Here is an 18472-nt window from a genome sequence, read left to right as displayed (position 1 = left end):
AAATATTTATTAAAGGCGGATGAAAGTTTGGCGATGACATATGACGTCATCGGGCGGGAAAAACCGTGGTATAGGGAAAAAACCCGCAAAGTATTTTTTTTAATTAATATTTTTGAAAAACCGTGGTATAGACATTTCGCGAAGTTTGAACCCGCAAAAATCGAGGGAACACTGTATTTCTTAAATATACTTTACTATGAGTATCTCCTCTATAACCTTTAATTCTATAATTCATTGTGTATTGAACAAAATAAATAAATAAAAATAAATAAATAGAATCAAAGCTGGCATTTCAGGATCAGTGGCTTATAAAACTAACATTGTCCGAATCACTAGCTATTCGCTAGTTGCTTGGCGGGGCCTAGGGGAAGAGCCTTCTCTGTGGGGGCTCCGGCCCTCTGGAATCAGCTCCCCCCAAAGATTCGTACTGCCCCCGCCCTTCTCGCATTCCGTAAGAACTTGAAAACCCATCTATGTCGCCAGGCTTGGGGTCACTAGACCCTAACCTCCAGCTGACAAGTGTCATGTATGCTTGTGGTTTGAATGTGAATGAATGATTTTTAATGTTCCAGGGTTTTTAGAGTAGTTAGTTATATTAATTGGATTTTAGATATTGATATTGTACAGTATACTCTTTTTTGTTATGTTGTGAGCCGCCCCGAGTCCTCAGAGAGGGGCGGCATGCAAATCCAATTAATAAATAAAATAAATAAATATTCTCTCCAAATAGTGTGTACCTTTTGCTAATTGCAACAACTGCATGACTTTCTATGCTATAAAGCAGTGATGGCGAACCTATGGCACGGGTGCCACAGGTGGCACTTGGAGCCATATCTGCTAGTAGGTGAGCAGTTGCCATAGCCCAGCTCCAATGTCCATGTGTGTGCCGGCCAGCTGGTTTTTGGCTTGCACAGAGGCTCTGGGAGGGTGGTTTTGGCTTCCAGAGAGCCTCCGGGGGGAGGGGAGGGCATTTTTACCCTCCACTGGCTCCAGGGAGCCTTTGGAGCCCGAGGAGGGCAAAACATGAGCCTGCTGGGCCCACCGGAAGTTGGGAAACAGGCCATTTCTGGCCTACAGAGGGCCTCCGGGGGGGGAGCTGTTTTCACCCTCCCCAGGCCTTGAATTATGTATGTGGGCACTCGCGCATGCATGATAGCGCACGCTTACGCTCTTTCAGCACCTGAGGGAAAAAAGGTTCGCCATCACTGCTATAAAGTATCTCTTATCAATATAGAAGTTACAATCTGGCTTTTTCCTCCATTGTTTTGTCATATCCACGTGGCTAACCCGAGAGAGATGAACAAGTTGGGAATAAAAGCGGAATCAAATGTAGGCACTGGTGGAATAAACTCTGAAAAAACCACAGGGCTGAATTCCAATTCAAAGGTTAGCCAAACTGTACTTAAATTGAAATTATAATGTTTCCATCTATTGTTGGCTTAAAATTTAATCTAACTGGCTCGTGGGTCGCAACCTCCAGAGTTCTCCTCTGGCCAGAACCTAAGGCTCACGCTGAATATTTAGCATTGTTTCAGAGAGAAGACATAGTCAGGTGGTTTGGCATAAGATTAATAAAGCAATTAGTAGAAAATCGATCATCAAGCCAAGATCCTAGGCTAGTTTCCCAGGCTTTTTCCCCCTTTTTTTTGAAAGACATAATTGTATTCAGGCTTAAAGGAAACCTGAAGTCATGGTTTTCCATTGCAATTTAAGATTCAAAGGACACACTGAAATTCTGAAGACTAAGGGTGGGAGCAGCTGGACTAAATTAACATCCTTCCAAATTTTGAAAAAGAGTATTTAATACATGTGGAAAAGAAATAATTATCTTGGCCTTCTTCCTTTGGCGCGGTGCTGTTGAGAATACTGTGAGGGATAATACTAGCAACATTCACACAATGAGGCTATGTCAACTACTCTCCTGAGTAAACCACTGAAATCCACATCCTGGTAGTAGGAATGCCCAAATCAAACAGGGAGGGTCCATATTATTTATTAACTTGATTGCTTATTTATTTCTTTATTTGTTAGCCAATTCATGTTCAACTCTAGACAAAGTTAACATTATAATTGGATTGGATTAATGTGTCAGATAGATGGCGTTTTAAATAATTTTTTTAGCTTGGAAACATAGAAACATAGAAGATTGACAGCAGAAAAAGACCTCATGGTCCATCTAATCTGCCCTTACACTATTTCCTGTATTTTATCTTACAATGGATATATGTTTATCCCAGGCATGTTTAAATTCAGTTACTGTAGATTTACCAAACAAGTCTGCTGGAAGTTTGTTCCAAATATCTACTACTCTTTCAGTAAAATATTTTCTCAAGTTGCTTCTTATCTTTCTGATCTCAGAATCCATTGATTCTAAGCTTCATAGTATTTTTTTAAATTAGATTTCTAACACTGTATTGTATTGCATTTTAAATGTGTATGTCACCCTGAATTGGTTGAGAAGGGTGGCATAGAAGTCTAATTAATAAATTAATTAATAATAAACAGAAGAGAGGGGGAGGGGGAGGAGAAGGAGAAGGAGATGATGATCGTTGAAATAGGGGAAAACAATGCTGTAACATGTAACTGAATCAAACACTCAGAACCAATCTCACAGTGGACACACGCTGTGCTTTAAGTCAAACTTCCAACCATATTTTATTTCCTATTAACCTTGTAACTCTGGTCATTTGGCAGAAGATAGATCCAAATGGTTTAGCAGGAAACTAGCATTTCCGCCAATGAAAACAATACAAGCCATCTTGAAAGCAAGTGCAGTGATACCTCTACTTACGAACAGGGAGGGTCCATATTATTTATTAACTTGTTTGCTTATTTATTTCTTTATTTGTTAGCCAATTCATGTTCAACTCTAGGCAAAGTTAACATTGTAATTGGATTGGATTAATATGGTGATTGAGTCAGATAGATGGAGTTTTAAAGAACTTTTTTAGCTTAGAAACATAGAAGCATAGAAGATTGACGGCAGAAAAAGACCTCATCTAGTCCACCTTTGTAAATTTCCAGTTGTTCCTAGATGGGATGAGGAATGGTAGGATTGTAGTTACAGCAACATCTGGAGGGCCACAGCTTCCCAATACCTGGGTAGGGCCTGTCAGTTTGCAATAATGATAGCATTGTTTGAATAATAAAGATAACAACGGGAATATCTATACTGCAGAAGCACAGGGCAGTGCAAAACAGATGGAAAAAATACTTCCCAAGCAGAAAGTTCCTTTCTTCAAAACAGTAGGCCTTTCCCCTGCCTTGCATGACTTTTCTCAAACATCTTTGTGCCTATCATATATGTTTATCCCAGGCATGGATATATGTTTATCCCAGGCATGTTTAAATTCAGTTACTGTAGATTTACCAAACAAGTCTGCTGGAAGTTTGTTCCAAATATCTACTACTCTTTCAGTAAAATAATATTTTCTCACATTGCTTCTTATCTTTCTGATCTCAGAATCCATTGATTCTAAGCTTCATAGTAGTTTTTAAAATTAGATTTCTAACACTGTATTGTATTGCATTTTTAATGTGTACACCACCCTGAATTGGTTGAGAAGGGTGGCATAGAAGTCTAATTAATAAATAAATTAATAATAAACAGAAGAGAGGGGGAGGAGAAGGAGATGATGGTCATTGAAATAGGGGAAAACAATGCTGTAACATGTAACAGAATCAAACATTCAGAACCAATATCACAGTGGACACAAGCTGTGCTTTAAGTCAAACTTCCAACCATATTTTATTTCCTATTAACTTTGTAACTCTGGTCATTTGGCAGAAGATAGATCCAAATGATTTAGCAGGAAACTAGCATTTCCGCCAATGAAAACAATACAAGCCATCTTGAAAGCAAGTGCAGTGGTACCTCTACTTATGAACTTAATTCATTCCGTGACTAGGTTCTTAAGTAGAAAAGTTTTGTAAGAAGAAGCAATTTTTCCCATAGGAATCAATGTAAAAGCAAATAATGCGTGCAATTGGGGAAAACACTGGAAGGGTGAAGGCCCTGTTTCCTCCCAGGAGCTTCCTAGAGAGGCCCCACAGAGGCTTCTCCCAGCCTTTTCCGGCTCTGTTTCCTCCCAGGAGATTCCTAGAGAGGCCCAATGGAGGCTTCTCCCCACCTTTTCTGGCCCTGTTTCCTACCAGGAGATTCCTAGAGAGGCGCCATGGAGGCTTTTCCCTGCCTTTTCCAGTTACAGTTTCAGAGGTTCGAGATTGTAAGTGGAAAATGGTTCAGATAACTGAAATTTTGCACGCAGCGGTCACTACCAGTACGGCATCCTTTACCGTACTGGTAGCAACCTGCTACTGGTGATCACATTGTCCAATTATGAGATGTGCTCTCATTATTGGAACAGTCTACCTTGTTCTCAAGCATATGCAGTGGTGATTTTGATGATTTCCAGGCTCTCGCACTCTGTGACATAACTTCCCAGCATTCCATTCCACCCTTCCCTCCCCCCAGTTTATTGACAAGTTGAAAAATGATACAGTTTGAAAGAAAGAAACCTTTAAAGCCCTACATGGCTCAGGGCCAGACTATCTTTGAGACTGCCTCCTACCTCATACCTCCCAGTGACTGATAAGGGCCCACAGGGCTGGTCTTCTCCAGGTCCCGTCAGCTAAACAATATCAGCTGGCAGGCCCGCGAGGGATGGCCTTCCTTGTGGCTGCTCCAGCGCTTTCAAACCAGCTACCTCCTGAGATCCAGACTACTCCCACCCTACCGGCTTTCCGAAAAGCTGTTAAGACCTGGCTTTTCCGGGAGGCCTGGGTTCACTGATCAGATGGTATACTATCGGGATCCGGCCACACGAGGCATGCCCGGTTTTTCTTAACTGTTTTAACTGCTTTATTGTTGGTTTTAGATGTTTCAAACTATTTTCGGGAGGTTTTATATAATATTTTATTTGTATTTGGCTGTGAGCTGCCCAGAGTTCTTCAGGAGTTGGGCGGAATACGGTATACCGTATATACTCAAGTATAAGCCGAGTTTTTCAGCACAAAAAATGTGCTGAAAAATCCAACCTCAGCTTTATACTCGAGTCACTGATGGCGCTCAGGCACTGTAATGGCTCAAGCGCCAGCCAGGACACTTCAGGTATACGTGACTCCTCAGGGAGCGCATACAAGTGAAGAGAAGCAGGGAGTCCACAGTGGACTTCGGAGAGCCGCAGACTGTTTACTGTTTTTAAAAAAAAATAAATATTCTAAAACATTTAAACTACTGATACCTCAATTAATGTAATTTTATAGGTTTTCATTTTTATAAGTTACCAGTAGCCACTGCCTTTTGCACCCTAGGCTTATACTCGAGTAAGTTTTCCCAGTTTTTGTAGCAAAAGTAGGTGCCATGGCTTATAATCGGGTCAACTTATACTCGAGTATATAGGGTAAGTCCAAAGAAAGCTTAGAACTACGATGCCTAAAACACGATTTAAGTATTGCCCACAAGATCATATGCCGCAACATCCTACCTGTCAATGACTACTTCAGCTTCAACCGCAACAACACAAGAGCACGCAACAGATTCAAACTTAATATTAACCGCTACAAACGTGACTGTAAAAAAAATGACTTTAACAATCGAGTTGTCGAAGCGTGGAACTCATTACCGGACTCAATAGTGTCAACCCCTAACCCCCAACATTTCTCCCTTAGACTATCCACGATTGACCTCTCCAGGTTCCTAAGAGGTCAGTAAGAGACGTACATAAGTGCACCAGTGTGCCTTTCGTCCCTTGTCCAATTGTCTTTCCTTTATCTCATATATCATATATATTTTCTTCCTTTCATATACCTTCTCCTCTATTTTATATTTTTTATATATGTATTACCTCTTGTCTATTCTCTTCTATATATTGTGTATTGGACAAAATAAATAAGGGGCGGTGTACAAATCCAATAAATAATAATAATAATAATAATAATAATAATAATAATAATAATAAATAAATAAATAAATAAATAAACAAACAATTTATTTAACAAAGCTGTTCAATCTTGACAGGAACACTGACCTCATGGGAGATGTTTTACACAATCATTACATCTGTTTGATATAGTGATTAAGATGCTGGACCAGAAATTGGAGACTTTCAGTTCTAGGTCACTTTTCAGCATGAAAATCAGCTGGGTAACTTTAAGCCAGTCTCCTGGTTTTTAAGCCAGCATCTTCATCGCTACACCAACCTGGTCTTTCCTCTCGTCTCAAGGACAAAGAAGAATTGCATCCCTGGAAATGGGAGAAGACTTTGGTTGACTCTTCTGGTTTTAGTATTTATGATTAATGTGTGAAATATTCGCCGCTAAGCTCTCTCTGGTGAAATAACTGGAAAGCGAATTCTGGCACATAGAAACCACAGTATAATTAATGCTTTCTCTGCTCCGTGTTCAAGGTGCCAACAAATAGTTACGCTGCTATGCCAATGTTGTTTGAACTCATACCTTTGGCACACAAATACTGTTTCCCCCTCAGCTTTTATTTTTATTAAGGGTTTCTTTCCTAAAACATAATTTGGCATTTTTCATGAAATAATTTCAACAAGGAGAGAAGTTAAGCACCCAAAGAAAACAAACATAGCGTGGAGATTTCATTAGCAGAAAGAAATGGGTCTTGGGGATTTTTTTCATCTCCTTCTTGACTGATTTTATGCTGTCGTCTTGTTGACACCAAATTGGGGAAAGTCTAATTAGGAGTAAAACTGAAAACGAATGAAATGTTGGAATTTTAAAGGAATCAGAGCCGGGGTGGCGCAGCAGGTAGAGTGCTGTACTGCAGGCCACTGAAGCTGACTGTAGATTTGCAGGTCAGCGGTTCAAATCTCATCAGCGGCTCAAGGTTGACTCAGCCTTCCATCCTTCCAAGGTGGGTAAAATGAGGACCCGGATTGTGGGGGCAATAGGCTGGCTCTGTTAAAAAGTGCTATTGCTAACATGTTGTAAGTCGCCCTGTGTCTAAGGAGAAGGGCGGCATGAAAATTGAATAAACAAATAAATAAATAAAGCTCTTATTATAATTATTTTTTATTGTTGTAAAGCTGATTTTTTTATAGTGATTTTACTGTGATTTTTTAATAGTGATTTTAGTGTGACTTAAGGTAGCATCAAAGTAAAATCTGGAAGATTAAAGGTTAAATGGCTAAATCAAATTCCCATGAAATTGATTTATCTGGATAAAACATCATTCCCAGAACAATATAATCAACAGCCAAATCTTCAACTCTTAACCAGCTGCATTATTTGTTATATTCTCACCAATACTTTCTGTTGTCTTCTCAATTTACGGCTTCAGAGACCTAGAAATTCCCCTAAAGCATATTTATTTAGTCAAGAGAATATTCTCTCATTTATTTTGAAATTTATGACTTAGGCACTCATTCCATTCTGATTCCTAAATAGCTTTGAGAAGATTGTTAGATATAAGATTCCTTTAAGCCTGAGTCTGCAGAGAAGGGTGGCATAGAAATCTTAATAATAATAATAATAATAATAATAATAATAATAATAATAATAATAATAACAACAACAACAACAACAACAATAATAATAATAACAACAATAATAACAATAATAATAGCAATAATAATAATAATAATTATTATTATTATTATTATTATTATTATTATTATTAAAGTTTTTAAGTGGAACACTGAAAAAGGAGACAGAAGGACTAATAATTGTGGCACAAGAACAGGCCATTAGAACAAATGCTGTCAAAGCCAGAATTGAAAAATCAACAGACGATCCAAAGTGCAGACTCTGTAAAGAAACAGATGAAACAATCGATCACATACTCACCTGCTGCAAAAAGATTGCACAGACTGACTACAAGCATAGACATGATGCTGTGGCACAGATGATCCACTGGAACTTGTGCCGGAACTACTATTTACCAGTGGCAAAGAACTGGTGGGATCATAAGCCCGAAAAAGTGGTCGAAAATGAGCAAGCAAAACTACTGTGGGACTTCCGACTTCGGACTGACCGAATTCTGAAGCATAACACACCAGACATTGTGATCGTGGAGAAAAAGAAAGTATGGATCATCGACATCACAATTCCAGGAGACAGCAGAATTGAGGAGAAGCAGCTAGAGAAATTAGTGAAATACAAAGATCTAAAAATTGAGTTGTAACGACACTGGCATAAGCCAGTGAAAGTGGTATCAGTGGTACTTGGCACGCTGGGCACAGTGCCAAAGGATCTCAGCGGACATTTGAAAACCATCGGAATTGACAAAATCTCCATCTGTCAATTGCAAAAGGCCGCTTTACTGGGATCGGCAAACATAATTCGCCGCTACATCACGCAGTCCTAGGTGCTTGGGAAGCGCCCGACTGGTGATGAAATATGAAATCCAGCATAGTGATCTCGTTTGCTGTGTTGTACTGACAATCATTGATTTAGAATACAGAATAAGAGAGCTGGACGGGACCTTGTAGGTTGTCTAGTCGAACTCCCTGCTCAAACAGAAGACCATTTAATGACTATTTGAAATTATAATTGCACTGGGAAAAAGTGAATTACAACTGGTCCTCACACCTGGAACCACTGCACCATCTCTAGAGTCATGTGATCAAATTCAGAGTCAAAACCAGCCTGTATTTACAATGGTTACAGCATCCTGGGGTCACATGACCACCATTTGCAAACTTCCAAGTTAGCTTCCGACAAGCAAAATCAAATTATTATTATTCTCTTAATAACCACGTGATTAACACCTGCACTGATTCACTTAACAACCCTGGCAAAATGGTTGTAAAAATTAGGCCTGACTCTCCGAACAACTGCTCTGCTAAACAACAGAAATCATACTTTGAGGTCTATCTTTAAGGTTTTATTTACAATGTATTGATAAATATAAAAACAAATGTTGCAGGTTTATTGAACAAGACTCCACTTTCTGAAATCTTGTAAAAGCTTCAAATAAATTGCAATGCAATGATTAATGTCACCGAAAATGGTTGAATGCCTAGGTAATTAAACAGGAATTCAATATAATTATGTTGTTGTAGTAGTGAATCCATCTTCTTTTTGTAACCTTTTTAAGAACAGCCCTTAGTGCACTCATCAAAGCCAAATAATGTCCTTGGCTTTTGAAATTGGAGTTAATCTGAAAAAGATATCTGTTTGCAATCCTTTCTGATTTCCTTATTCCCACATAAACGAATGTCTTATTGGAAAAGATGGATGCAGTTTCCATGCTGTCCAAGTTGATTGTATGTGTGTGGAACGATAGAAACCTTATGGTAACAGATGTTGGTCTTCCAGATACAATGCCATAAAAAATCTCTTCGAAAACTCAGATGAAATTACAAAATATAGCTTGTCGTGTATCTGCACTAGAGAAGATTCTGTTCTTGTTTAATAGAAATTTGGATCTCGGATTGATGAGTTGCATGTGGCCAGAAAATCCTCCCCACTTACTAACATAACCAGGAATCTTTCTGGATTTATTAGCACAGTATTCGGAGATGGGTTATAATTCACTTTTACCGGCAAAACTTTAATCTAAGTCTTGCTATTCGGTAATCTGCCAAAACACTGAAATTCTGATGAACTGAGAAAATAGAAGTTATGGACATCCTGTTAAGGACATTCTTAAAATGAATGCTGAAATGTCACTTTGACGGGAGTTCTTTATCTTTCAGCTGTGGCGAGGGGGGCGTTCGTCCAGGTTCGCCTGGTGCACCAGTTGCGACCCTATTTGGACCGGGAGTCACTGCTCACAGTCACTCATGCCCTCATCACCTCGAGGCTCGACTATTGTAACGCTCTCCACATGGGGCTACCTTTGAAAAGTGTTCGGAAACTTCAGATCGTGCAGAATGCAGCTGCAAGAACAATCATGGGCTTGCCTAAATATGCCCATGTCACACCAACACTCTGCAGTCTGCATTGGTTGCTGATCAGTTTCCGGTCACAATTCAAAGTGTTGGTTATGACCTATAAAGCCCTTCATCTGCACCGGACCAGATTATCTCAGGGACCGCCTTCTGCTGCACGAATCCCAGCGACCAGTTAGGTCCCACAGAGTGGGTCTTCTCCGGGTCCCGTCAACTAAACAATGCCGCTTGGCGGGACCCAGGGGAAGAGCCTTCTCTGTGGCGGCCCTGACCCTCTGGAACCAACTCCCCCCAGAGATTAGAATTGCCCCCACCCTCCTTGCCTTTCATAAGCTACTTAAAACCCACCTCTGCCGTCAGGCATGGGGGAACTGAGATACTCTTTCCCCCTAGGCCTTTACAATTTTATGCATGGTATGTCTGAATGTATGTTTGGTTTTTACTTTAATGGGTTTTTAATTGTTTTTACTATTGGATTATTGTGTATACTGTTCTATTATTGTTGTTAGCCGCCCCGAGTCTCCGGAGAGGGGCGGCATACAAATCCAATAAATCAAATCAATTAAATCAATCAAAGTAAAGAGATTGGTAGGTAATGAATTAATGTTGAAGTAGATGAAATATCCAGAGAATCTCGCTCATCTTAATGTTTCATTATCAGGTATATCCAACCACATTTTGAAATGTCTAATATATGTTTTCTTCAGTTGTAACCAACTCTCAAACCTTCATTGTACTATTGGTAATTGACAACATTTTCAAAAGTGGTTTTCCACTTTCTTCTTCCTAGGGCTGACAGAGAAGAACTGGGCCTTGTCACTCAGCTGACCTTCATATCTAATGTAGGAGTGAAACTCAGTTTTCTGTACTCCTAGTCCAGAAATCACTAGATCATACTGGCTCTCTCGGGCCAGGGTAGGCCTCTATTAAATGTCCCCATAATCACATGTGGAAGTGAAAAAATATGCATATGGTTGATCTTCTAAGTGTTGCCATTCCTAAGTCTTGCTAATAGTTTCATCTTCTCCAAATATCTCCACTTAAGCTTTGCAAAACTTCAAGATATCTATTGTCCCCACACACAAAAAAAACCAGATGTTGCAAACAGTCCCATCCTCTTGCTCCAAATCATTGTTTACTTGGAGTTTTGGAAACAATCCCAACATAGCAACCAAGAGACAGATCAAATTCTAATTTTGGTGTCATGGTCTCAGGAGAAGGGCGGCATAGAAATCGAATTAGATAGATAGATAGATAGATAGATAGATAGATAGATAGATAGATAGATAGATAGATAGATAGATAGATAGATAGATAACGACCCTGGTGTGCTGTGGTTAGAAGGTGGTATTGCAGGCAAACTCTACCCGTGTAGTTCGATCCAGGCAGGGAGCAAGCTTCATTCAATCTCTCAAGGTCAATAAAATGAGGAGCCAGATTATTGGGAGCAATATGCTGATACTGTAAACTGCTCAGAAAGAGTGCTTTAAAGCATGATGGGGTGATATATAAATCCAAGTGCAATTACTATGATGGTAGAGTGATAGCCCGGATTTCTGCAACCCAAATCCGGTAGCCAAAGTCTACCAATCCATTGTTATAAAAACAAAAAAGCAACAGATTGTACTGCCAAGTTGATCATCTTCTTTGTCAACACAGCTGGCTATAAAATTCTTTGCCCGAACTACCCACTGTCGGCAATTCCAAATGAGAAATTAAATTCTGCCAAAATGCCTTCCTTTAAAAAAAAAACAAAAACCTTTGAAAACAATTTTGCTGACAAATTCTGAACAGGGGAAACTTCAATCCCGTGTTTGTCTATCTTATTTATTGCAAACTTAACTTTTCAGTGTGTTCTGTTAAAACATACCAATTTGGCATTGGTTATTTGGGAAATACCACCACTGTGGAAGTCGCTATTTTTCTTCTTTGCAATTCATCTCTTTCACTCTGGTGTCAGATCTTTCAGGCTTAACTAGATGTATATAATTTGTGCATAGAATGCCACTTTAGACCCTCTTCCTGTTGCATCCCACTTTCCTTTAGTCTTCACATTTCAACTTTCAGCCTCTTTCTGGTTTCTAATTTCCCATGTCCTTCCGTACCTCAAACCCTTTTCTTCCTTGTGCCACCAAAAGAAAGAAGCCCTTTGAACTTCTTTCCCATAGAAACCTAAATCTTCCCTCTTCTTCCTTTGGGGGGGTCTTGGAGGGTGCTGAAAGGTTTCTTCATCAGGACCAATTCTATGACATCAAAACCCATGGAGACCAGATGGGAGGCTTAATACATTAAGTGAAGGGGAAAAATAACCAAACAATGCAATTCCCAGACATTCCTTCCCCATTTGCATCTTAATTGGCTTGGGCTGCTGAATTATGCATATACTTAAATGTGGGGTAGGATGTATGCTTTTGTGTGTATTTGTGTGTAGGCATGTAAAAGATTAACTTCAGAGTAGATTTAGAACATAGAACAATGAGGGCGAACCTTTTTGCCAAAAGGATGTGAGCGCACACAATAGCATGCATGTGTGTGCCCACACCCATAATGCAATGCCCTCCCCCCATGCATGCACACAATCCCTGCACTGCCCCGTACATGTGCAAAACCTTCCACACTGCCTCCCTCGCGCATGTGCACAAGCCTCACTGAAGCCTCCGGACTTCTGGTTGGCCCATTGGGCTGTTTTCGATCACTCTGTAGACATCTCCGTGTCCCTCCAAATTATTTATGGTCATTCATAGAAGTACAGTGATATCTTGTCTTACAAACTTAATTGGTTCCGGGACGAGGTTCTTAAGGTGAAAAGTTTGTAAGATGAAACAATGTTTCCCATAGGAATCAATGGAAAAGCGATTAATGCGTGCAAGCCCAAAACTCACCCCTTTTGCCAGCCGAAGCGCCCATTTTTGCACTGCTGGGATTCCCCTGAGGCTCCCCTCTATGAGAAACCCCACCTCCAGATTTCTGTGTTTTTGAGATGCTGCAGTGGAATCCCAGCAGGGAAATCCCAGCATCGCAAAAACAAGCACTTTACTGGCAATGGAAGTCTGGAGGTGGGGTTTCCCAGCGAAGGGAGCATCAGTGAAATCGCAGCATCGCAAAAACACGCAAGTCCTCGAAACCCCACCTCCGGACCTCTGTGTTTTTGCGATGCTGCGATTTCACTGATGCTCCCTTCGCTGGGAAACTCCACCTCCGGATTTCCGTTGCCAGCAAAGTGCTTGTTTTTGTGATGCTGGGATTCCCCTGCTGGGATTCCACTGCAGCATCACAAAAACACGGAAGTCCAGAGGTGGGGTTTCCCATGGAGGGGAGCCTCAGGGGAATCCAAGCAGCGCAAAAATGGGTGCTTCACTGGCAATGGAAGTCCGGAGGTGGGGCATCCCAGTGGCGGTGGTGGGTTTGTAAGGTGAAAATAGTTTGTAAGAAGAGGCAAAAAAATCTTAAACTCTGGGTTTGTATCTCGAAAAGTTTGTATGACGAGGCGTTTGTAAGATGAGGTATCACTGTATCTTTGAAAAGCTTTCATGAAATGTTGGAGCACATTTTTGCTAGTACTCCAGAGAGTAGGAACAATGATCTAAAATGATAATAGACAATTCCTAGTCAACAGTACTATAGATAGTACCATAGTACTATTGATTCCTAGTGAATAGTATGAAGAATTGGTAGAAAGGTTAGTAGTGGGAAAGTTAGTGAAGTGGATTTCTGATATCACTAAAATGTGTAGATTATTTTAAACATTCCATGTAATCTTCTAATCCAAGAGTCCCCAAACTTGTCAACTTGAAGATTTGTGGATTTGTGGAGTTGAAGTTCACAAGTCTTAAAGATGCCAAGTTTGAAGACTTCTGTTCCAACCCAAGGAACATATATTACTACACATGCCCAGAACAAATTTCCATTCAGGATAAAAATCAATGGAAAGAGAAGACATCTGGTGGAAAATATTTGTGCCTGAAATAATCTTTTTTATACATTAAGGTCCATTTATTTCACAGTGATTTAGTTATTCTGGTTCCTGGACTTCAAGTATATAATTTGGATATATATGGCATGGCCATGCCAAAAACAACAACCACCAGGATCTATGTGTCAAAAATAATTTTGGTAGTCTCTCATTCAGTTAGTAGGCACCCAAATCTGTTATGATTCAGTCTGAGGCTCCTCAGGGAATGGCTGGAACTCTGCCGGCTCCATGCTCAGGGGGGGAGGACGAGGAACAGGAGGAGGAGGAGGACCAGGCAGATGAGGAAGAGGAATGCCAGGACGAGGAGGAGGGAGAACAGCCTGAGACCCCCGGAGGGGAGCTCTCCCTAGCGAGTAGCCTGGAGTCATTAGATGAGAACGCACAAGCCATCATAGATATGAGGCAGAGAAGGGCAGCACAACGAAGGGGACAATTAGCCAGGTATTTCCATCCCTAATAGGCAACAGCTGGGTTTGGGTGTGGTTCTCCTCAGAAAGGTTGAAAAGGCAGGCACGGCCTTCCTGTATTGTGGAGAGTTATCTTTTGGGAGTCCTGTGACCTTGCTTCGATCCTTGGTGTCTCTGATTCTGGCTTGTGGCCTCGAAGGCTGAAAACTTGGGGGAGGCGTGGGTTTTATTATCTACAGTGGTGTGTGCCAGCAAGAAGCCTGTTGTATTGTCTGGCCGTTGTGACTCTTCTGTGAAGCTTCATAGCATTCCAGTTTGTAAGAACAGTTTTTGTTATCTGTGTTTGTTTTCAAAGATATAAAATGACTTTGCTTTTTACCAGCGTGTCTGGCTACTCTTTTTAGTTGGTGTTGACGTCTGGGGGAACCCAGACAGAACACAAATCTATCAACAACAGTGACAACTGATGGTTCCTACAGATCATCAGTTCTTCGGTCATTTGAGATTTCATAAAGAGAGGACAACTGATAGGCTCCAGATGGGCAGAAGAATATCACGATTGAAGAGAGATGAAAGTGAACGGAGTCATTCTAGTTCAAGTTGAGCACAATATTTACCTGGGCATAATTTTCAGATTTGAGATGGAAATTCTATTTCACAGAAGAGAAAGCCTCACATTCAAGCTCTTCTCAATGGCACTGCTCTAATAATACATTTGGACATTTCCAAAAATATCAGTCCTCCACTCCTCTACTCATATCATAATACCTTATTCTACCAGACTTGAGATTTTGGGATTAGATAGCTTAGGGCTACATAGCCTTTGATATGATCTAAATGTACAGTAGTTCATAAAACCATCTATCACAATGTCCTACCTATCAACGAATACTTCAGCTTCAACCGCAACAATACACAAGCACACAATCGATTCAAACTCAATGTAAACTGCTCCAAACTTGACTGCAGAAAATACGACTGGAATACTCTACCTGACTCTGTGGTTTCTTTCCCAAACCTCCAAAAATTTAATCTTAGACTGTCTACCATGGACCTCATCCCATTCCTATGAGGTCTGTAAGGGATGTGCATAAACACACCATTGTGCCTACCATCCTTGTCTTAATGTCTTATTATCCTAATTTACCTGTACCTACTTGGCCTTTGTTTATGCTTCTATCAATACCTGCTATCTTGTAATGTTTTTGACAAACAAACACACCAAGGATTAGCTCAATCCTAGGTGATTTTCCATTGTATTACCATATAAGGTAAAAGAAGAATGTAAGCATGTTAATGCTGAGTTGTAGGGTATGAACCGAAATCTGATTGGGCCAGAGCATTATAAGATGCAAAGCACTTTTACAATGGGTGTGGTTTGTTGGTTTGGTTTGGTGGTGGCTGGCTGAAGCAGTTTGAACAGGAGTTAAAGTATTGAGTTAGAGTGTAAGGTTGATACGGAGTAACTTGGATCGCTTTGGTATCTACATGTAAGTAAGCTTAGAAACATAGAAGATTGACGTCAGTCTGCCCTTATACTACATCTAGTCTGCCCTTATACTATTTCCTGTATTTTATCTTAGGATGGATATATGTTTATCCCAGGCATGTTTAAATTCAGTTACTGTGGATTTACCAACCACGTCTGCTGGAAGTTTGTTCCAAGGATCTACTACTCTTTCAGTAAAATAATATTTTCTCATCTTGCTTTTGATTTTCCCCCCAACTAACCTCAGATTGTGTCTGTCCCCTTGTTCTTGTATTCACTTTCCTATTAAAAACACTTCCCTCCTGAACCTTATTTAACCCTTTAATATATTTAAATGTTTCGATCATGTCCCCCCTTTTCCTTCTGTCCTCCAGACTATACAGATTGAGTTCATTAAGTCTTTCCTGATACGTTTTATGCTTAAGACCTTCCACCATTCTTGTAGTCAGTCTTTGGACCCATTCAATTTTGTCAATATCTTTTTGTAGGTGAGGTCTCCAGAACTGAAAACAGTATTCCAAATGTGGTCTCACCAGCGCTCTATATGAGGGGATCACAATCTCCCTCTTCCTGCTTGTTATACCTCTAGCTATGCAGCCAAGCATCCTACTTGCTTTTCCTACCACCTGACCACACTGCTCACCCATTTTGAGACTGTCAGAAATCACTACCCCTAAATCCTTCTCTTCTGAAGTTTTTGCTAACACAGAACTGCCAATACAATACTCAGATTGAGGATTCCTTTTCCCCAAGTGCATTATTTTACATTTGGAAACATTAAACTGCAGTTTCCATTTACTGCATATAGCTAAAGTAAAGTGTGTTCCTGTAAATAGAAGACTAAGGCAGAAGGTATTTTGTTTGTACTGAAGAGTAAAACTGTTTTCTACTGTTTTTCTACAAAAGAGTCTTCATTATTTCTCTGCACTGGTTCCTGAATTGTCATAACATAATTTCTGGTATCTGGTATCTAGACAAGGCCTGCTGCGTATCTCAATATATCCGGACAAAACAAACAAACAAATGAATAAAATAAGCTGTCTTTGGCGGCCTTTGGAGAAGCTCCAGCTTTATATGTCTTAGTAGCACACTTACCTTCAACTTACCCTTCTCCAGGTCCCGTCGACTAAACAATGTCGTTTGGCGGGCCCCAGGGGAAGAGCCTTCTCTGTGGCAGCCCCGGTCCTCTGGAACCAACTCCCCCCGGAGATTAGAACTGCCCCCACCCTCCCTGTCTTTCGTAAACTACTCAAGACTCATTTATACCGCCAGGCATAGGGGAGTTGAGATAGCTCTTCCCCCTAGGCCATTACAAGTTATGCATGGTATGTTTGTGTGTATGTTTGGTTTTATAATAGGGGTTTTTAGTTGTTTTTTATTATTGGATTGTACATGTTGTGTTTATTATTGTTGTTAGCCGCCCCGAGTCTGCGGAGAGGGGCGGCATACAAATCCAATAAATAAATAGTTAAGTATTGAGTTAGAGCTATAAGGTTGATACGGAGAAACTTGGATTGCTTTAGTATCTACATGTAAGTAAGCTTTACTGCAAATAGCTAAAGTAAAGTGTGTTCCTGTAAATAGAAGACTAAGGCAGAAGATATTTTGTTTGCACTGAAGAGTAAAACTGTTTTCTACTGTTTTTCTACAAAAGAGTCTTCATTATTTCTCTGCACTGGTTCCTGAATTGTCATAACATAAATTCTGGTATCTGGTATCTAGACAAGGCTTGCTGCGTATCTCAATATATCCGGACAAAACAAAGAAACAGCTTTATATGTCTTAGTTGCGCACTTACCTTCAACAGTCTTCATTTATCTGTACTTCTTTGCTTATGTTATGTTTACGCAAACACCCACTATCTTGTACCTCTTTCTCCTGATGTTCCAGGTTGGCCAGGATTGCCAGGGAAACCTGGGCTTCCCGAAGATCCTTGCTCTCCTTGTGGTCCAGGTAAGCCTTGACGTCCTGGTTCACCAGGGGGACCCGGGATATTCCGTGCTGAGATCGAGTTGCTTGGAATCTGATTTAAGATGGAGCTGTATCTATCCAGATGAGCTGCCGAGTAGATAAATAGAATAGAATAGAATTCTTTATTGGCCAAGTGTGATTGGACGCAGAAGAAATTTGTCTTTGGTGCATATGCTCTCAGTGTACATAAAAGAAAATATAGATTTGTCAAGAATCATGTGGTACAACACTTAATGATTGTCATAATGGTCAAATAAGCAATCAGGAAACAATCAATATTAATAAAAATCTTAAGGATACAAGCAACAAGTTACAGTCATATAGTCATAAGTGGGAGGAAATGGCGGATAGGAATGATGAGGAAAAAACAGTAGTAATAGTAGTGAAGATTTAGTAAATAGTTTGACTGTTGAGGGAATTATTTGTTTAGCAGAGTGATGTCGTTCGGGAAAAAAACTGTTCTTATACAGAGAATACAGAGAACATAAGCTTCATCTGAGAACGTTATCCTGATAGAAACATAGAAGACTGACGGCAGAAAAAGACCTCATGGTCCATCTAGTCTGCCCTTATACTATTTCCTGTATTTTATCTTAGGATGGATATATGTTTATCCCAGGCATGTTTAAATTCAGTTACTGTGGATTTATCAACCACGTCTGCTGGAAGTTTGTTCCAAGGATCTACTACTCTTTCAGTAAAATAATATTTTCTCATGTTGCTTTTGATCTTTCCCCCAACCAACTTCAGATTGTGTCCCCTTGTTCTTGTGTTC

At 40.2% G+C, this 18472-nt stretch overlaps 1 protein-coding gene across 2 annotated transcripts in view; it reads right to left on the bottom strand.

Annotated features, from left to right (window-relative positions):
* Positions 1-18472, bottom strand: part of COL14A1 (collagen type XIV alpha 1 chain) — a 166383-nt gene that overhangs the window by 12639 nt on the left and 135272 nt on the right. For both annotated transcript variants that reach the window (XM_070748242.1, XM_070748243.1), the window contains one exon: positions 17596-17784. In XM_070748242.1, coding sequence (XP_070604343.1) covers positions 17596-17784 — 189 coding nt within the window. The remainder of the gene's footprint in view (positions 1-17595; positions 17785-18472) is intronic.

The sequence above is a fragment of the Erythrolamprus reginae genome, chromosome 3 (assembly GCF_031021105.1).
Source record: "Erythrolamprus reginae isolate rEryReg1 chromosome 3, rEryReg1.hap1, whole genome shotgun sequence".
NCBI classification, from domain to species: Eukaryota; Metazoa; Chordata; class Lepidosauria; order Squamata; family Dipsadidae; genus Erythrolamprus; species Erythrolamprus reginae.
This window is presented reverse-complemented; position numbering and strand designations above follow the sequence as displayed.